At 46.0% G+C, this 5,639-nt stretch overlaps 1 protein-coding gene across 1 annotated transcript; it reads left to right on the top strand.

Moving 5' to 3' along the window:
* Nucleotides 1–1,960: 1,960 nt before the first annotated feature.
* Nucleotides 1,961–4,435, top strand: LOC307096726 (dnaJ homolog subfamily C member 30, mitochondrial-like; the record flags this gene model as incomplete). Its single annotated transcript, XM_079766322.1, has 2 exons — nt 1,961–1,967; nt 3,927–4,435. 2 exons carry the CDS (start codon nt 1,961–1,963, stop codon nt 4,433–4,435), a joined length of 516 nt encoding a protein of 171 aa, XP_079622448.1.
* Between the last annotated feature and the right edge of the window lie 1,204 nt (nt 4,436–5,639).

The raw sequence follows: 5,639 nt of genomic DNA, 5'->3' as shown, positions 1-5,639 counted from the left end.
ATGGTACTCTAAATGAATTACATATATATATTCCATATATATACTAATATATGTCTATATATATATATATATATGTGCATATATATATATATATATATATATATATATACACACACACACTGAGTGGCCAGATTATTATGATCTCTGAATGCATAATAATCTGGCCACTCAGTGTATATCCTATATAATAAAAGGCTAATATGCAAACTGTCCCCTCGACCAGGAGTTTGACCAGCAGGCAGGTCTAATATATATATTAGAGGCTCAGCGTATGAATTTGTGCATGGGTGGGGTCTGGCCAGCCTGGCCAGGGGGAGGGGACATGGGCAGTTGGCCAGCCTGCCTGCTGGTCGAACTTCTGGTCGATGGGACAATTTGCATATTAGCCTTTTATTATATAGGATATACACTGAGTGGCCAGATTATTATGCATTCAGAGATCATAATAATCTGGCCACTCAGTGTATATATGGGCTGAAAGGACAGAGAAACACATGTAACACATGGAAAGAGCAGAGTAAGCAGTTTAATCATTGACCACAGTGATGACATTCCAAGAAACACAATCAAGGAATCCTGCAATATCCCTTCTTATTTATGCAATTTCTCTATATTATACAATCACTAATGCTGAAAATGATGACACAGAAAATATATGGCAACCACAGCTCCTCTTCCCTTCAGTTCTTCCTTATTCAGCAAGCTGAAGGGCGAGTCTATTGGTAGAAAGTGCAGGTATCAAGAAGCTAAATAGAAACAGTTGAGTTCCATTTGTGAAGCATTCCCATTGTTCTGCAAAAAACAAAATACCATATGCATGTGGGAGCTACCAAATACGAATTGTATGATTTTGGTGATTCTGGATGAGTTAAATGTTCTTACTTTTGCATTTAAGACTAGCATCATACAATATACATACAAGAGTAAAAGTTATACTGAAATTAAAAAATGTTAATTTTTTAACTTAGCACAAGATTAAATAGCAAATTGTACAATAAACTTTGACAAATCAAGAAATAAGCTGCAGGAAAAAGGAAAAGTTTTACATTTTAATACTGTTAACAGCACTTTTTTATTTTTTTTTTTTGAGGTAGTGGCATCATGTGTTCATTTTGCAACAGACCTGGAAGTTTGCCTAATCAAACCCTACCCAGTAGATGTGACACCTGTTTCATTATGTCAGAATCAAATTATTCTTTTTCTATCACAGATCACATCTTATTTGTTTTCCAATAAAATCTTATGTGGCTGTCCCTACTCTGACTTCAGATACAATCTTATTCATCTGGTTTAGCTTCAAATGTGGCACAAAGGTATAAGCAGAGAATTCATTAAAGCTCATGAATTATGTTCATTTTTGGAGCTCACAATTTGTGGAGCAATACTTAAAACCTGGATCAAATTTTGGGAAAAATAACAACAATAATAATAATTATTATGATAACTAGTGGCCCGGTGCACGAAATTTGTGCACATTAAAAGGGGGGCCCAGAGTCAAGTCCCCACCCACCCACATGTGCCTCAAAATCACATGAGACCCAGAACCACACCTCCCTCCATTGGGCTAGATCCAGACCTGCCAAGCCCTGCCAGGCGGGGGGGGGGGGGGGGGGCACAACCTCAAGTTCCCCAGCCCGGCACTAGGAGGGGGGCGCAGCCTCAGGTCCCCCGTCAAATCCCACTGGGCGGGAGGTGCGGCCTGAGTTCCCCCAAGTCAGCACTGGGGGTGCACTTTGAGGTCCCCCATCAAGTCCCGCTGGATGGAGAGCATGGCCTGAGGTCCGCTGTCAAGCCCCGCCAGGCAGGGGGTTGCAGCCTCAGGTCCCCTGGCCCAGTGCTGTGGTGGGGGGCGTGGCCTGAAGTCCCCTGTCAAGCCTCACCTGGTGGGGGGTGCTGCCTAAGGTCCCCCGGCCTGGCACTGGGGTGGGGGGAGAAGCCTGAGGTCCCCTAGCCCAACACCATGACAGGTAGTGCACCTTGAGGTCCCCATCAAGCCCCGCCAGTGGGGGGCGTGGCCTGAGGTACCCCTGCCTGACACCAGGACAGGAGGCACGGCCTGAGGTCCCCTGTCAAGCCCCACGGGGGTGGGTGAAGGGGAGGGTGTAGCCTCAGGTCCCTGCTGATTGCTCGTTAAGGCTCCTTAAGGGAACTTGGCCTCTGCTGTGTGTGCAGCCATCTTTGTGATGGAGTGATGGTCAATTAGCATATTCCCTTTTTATTAGATAGGATCATTATAGAGTGAATAAGCATTTATTGCATGGGAAGCTCTGAAAAACTTATTTTGTGGCCTAAGATAGGGAATACTAGGTAATGGGCATAGAGTGGGGAGCTTGAAGACTGTCTTTGATTATAACAGGACTATAATAAGAGTAGTTGCCTATTACTAAGTGTTTGCTATATGCTAGACTTTCTTCCAGGTGCTTCACCAATCTCAGTTCATTTCTTCCTTGAAGCAATGTTTTTGAGATAGGTATTTTCCCCCATTTTATAGATAAGAGAGAGGCATGGAGAAGTGGAAGTTCACATAACTCCTAAGATATGGAGCCAGGAATTAAGCTTAGTTCTCTCCGGATTCCAAACCCTGGCTTCTAAGCTCTATCCTACAATCAAGGGCACCCATTTGTTTAGAACAGCCCCAACAATTAAAATTAAGAATAATGGGTAGAAATTGTTGGGAGAAAGGTTTGCACTCAGAACCAGAGAATAACTTACTTTTAAAGCTTATGCCTTGTGAACTAACACTTACAACCTGGATCAAATCTAAGGGAAACAATCCAGAGAGATGGATGACTTAGCAGTTTGTTGCATGAGAAACCAGTGAAAGAGCAAAGCTAGCTTAGAGCTGCCAGGGAATAGAGTGCATTGTCTGTCAAGTTTATGGGCTCATTGTCACTAATACTATTAGAAACAGGCTCAGTTGCACTTTGCAAGAGTGTTTGTTAGACATGGTGATGTAGTTTAGAGGCTAACATCAAGAATGATTTCAGACAAAGAACTTGAAATAGATTACTATTTTAGCATTAAATAATTGTGAGGCTTTAGGAAATTACTTATCTATGAATACGTTTCCTCCTCTGTACAATAGGAAGTATAATAATACCACACGGGGTCGTTGTGAAGATTGAATGAGACTATGTATGAGGCACCTAACTCAGTGTCTTGCACAGGAGTAAATGCTCAATAGAGGAAACAATTACTATTTGTGCATACATGTGTGACAAAGGTAACAAGGAGAAAGGATTTCTACTCTGAGTAGGAGATGAGAGAAGTTGATGTTAGTACTTTCTACAATTATGAATTTATACAGGAAATGACTCAGTATCTAAAACTGTGAATTTGGCAACCCAGAGGCTGATGTAAAATATAGATATAAATAAAGTAATTGGAATTTAAACTGGAACCCCTGACACAGGCAGAGAATAAAGGCAGAATATAAGCAGAAGACAGTATCTCAGCATGTGGGAGATGATTCTGTAACTCAGGAAGGTGAAGAAGGCCTGGAAGTTACATATTGCTCTCAAGCTGCACTGCCCTATATGGTAGCTACTAGAGGCATATGGCTATTTACATTTAAATTATTTTTTAAAAATATACGGTATTTTATTGATTTTTTACAGAGAGGAAGGGAGAGGGATAGAGAGTTAGAAACATCGATCAGCTGCCTTCTGCACACCCCCTGCTGGGGGTGTGCCCACAACCAAGGTACATGCCCTTGACCGGAATCGAACCTGGGACCCTTCAGTCTGCAGGCCAACACTCTATCCACTGAGCCAGACCAGTGGGCAAATTATTTAAAAATAGTAAAATGAGGCCCTCCAGATCCATGCAAGATACGATCTGAGGCGGCCGCAGTTGTTACTGTGGAGCTTGTGGGAGGGTCCGGCGGGGGTGGGGGGTGTCTCCACAAAATCGGGTATCATGCTTAGGCTTAGAAGTGAGGACTTACTCCCGGGACGAGGGCCCGTACTCGCGCACGGCTCTGTATGAGCTGCTCGGCGTCCCCTCCACGGCTATGCAGGCACAAATCAAGGCCGCCTACTACTGGCAAAGCTTCCTCTACCACCCGGACCGCAACTCCGGGAGCGCCGAGGCATACGTGGTGCTGGGCAGTACCACTCTGCACCGCAAGTATGACCGCGGCCTGCTCAGCAACATGGACCTGCGTGGACCTGGCATCCGTCCCTCCACGATGCCCTCAGCAGACTCCAGCTCAGCTTGCACCCCTTTGCCCGCCTCTCGTACCTACAGTCCTGGTCAGGCCGTGCTGGGCGCCAACCGCACTATGTTCAACTTTGACGCCTTCTACCAGGCGCACTACGGGGAACAGCTGGAGCGTGAGCGCCGCCTCAGGGCCCGGCGAGAGGCCCTTCGCAAGCAGCAGGAGGATCTGGCTAAGAAGGGCTTCAGCTGGGATGAGATCCGAGACACAACTTGAGTCGTCCTTCTCCTCACAATCTTCATCGTCATAGGCATTCGTTCTTAATCGAGAGAGAAGGGAAGGGGAGCAGCCCCCCAGCCACACCCCAGAAAATGGCCTTTCCTGTCTTGAACCCTTCGTTTTCCAAAGTCTACCTCTGCTGGGGTCCAAAGGAATCGCTCTCCCCCTTCGCTTCCCCACTCGCCCAGCTTAGCCTTTGACCTGCACATGCTCGCCCTGCGTTCCAGAAAAAGGAGGCTTTTCGATGCCCAAGAAGGAGATCCCAACATGAACAGCCCTGAAAGCCTGAGTGAAGAGTTTTCTGTAGTCCCTCGGGTGCCTGCTTCCAGAGGTTGCCTTGCTGAGGTTGACAACTTCTGGAACACTGGGCTCTAGCTTTATTGGAAAGCTCTGAGCATAGAAATGTCTGCTTCTGCCCCATGTTTGTGCTATGGAGCTCTGTAACCTTGAAACGTGCAATGTGACCAATTGTTAGCAGCCAAAAGAAAAATTCTGAGGTTAAAAAAAAATAATAATAATATATATATATATATATATATATATATATATCCTCTGTAATAAAAGAGTAATATGCAAATTAACCACCACTCTGCTACATAAGCCACGCCCACCAGCCAAGCCATGCCCACCAGCCAATCAGGGTGAGTATGCAAATTAACCCCAACCAAGATGGCTACCAAAAGGGAGGCTTGGGTTTCCCCAGCAACAGAGGAAGCCATGCTTTCCACACACTCTGGTGGGCCCAGGCCTCCACTCAAGGATACAAAGTTTCAATTATAGAAGGTAAACAAATCCAAACAGAAATGGCGGCAGCCACGGATCCAGCAGGAGGCTTGGCTCTGCTCCAGGCTACAAAGTTTCAATTGTAGAAGGTAAATAAATTCCAGATACCAGTGCCTCTGCTTGGGTCGCCAGGGGCGTGGTTGGCCTTTAAAACACCACAGGCCCCTCGCCCAGGCCTCTCCACGCCCCAAGGGAACCCCACCCTGATCCAGGACACCCTTCAGGGCAAACCAGCTGGTCCCCACCTGTGCACCAAGCCTCTATCCTATCTAATAAAAGAGTAGTATGCAGATTGACCATCACTCCAACACACAAGATCAAGATAGCTGCTCCTATGTGGTCAAAGATCATGCCCCTTGTGGACACAAGATGGCCACCACAAGATGGCCAGCAGGGGAGGGCAGTTGGGAGGGACCAG

Source organism: Cnephaeus nilssonii (assembly GCF_951640355.1).
Source record: "Cnephaeus nilssonii genome assembly, chromosome: 3".
NCBI classification, from domain to species: Eukaryota; Metazoa; Chordata; class Mammalia; order Chiroptera; family Vespertilionidae; genus Cnephaeus; species Cnephaeus nilssonii.
This window is presented reverse-complemented; position numbering and strand designations above follow the sequence as displayed.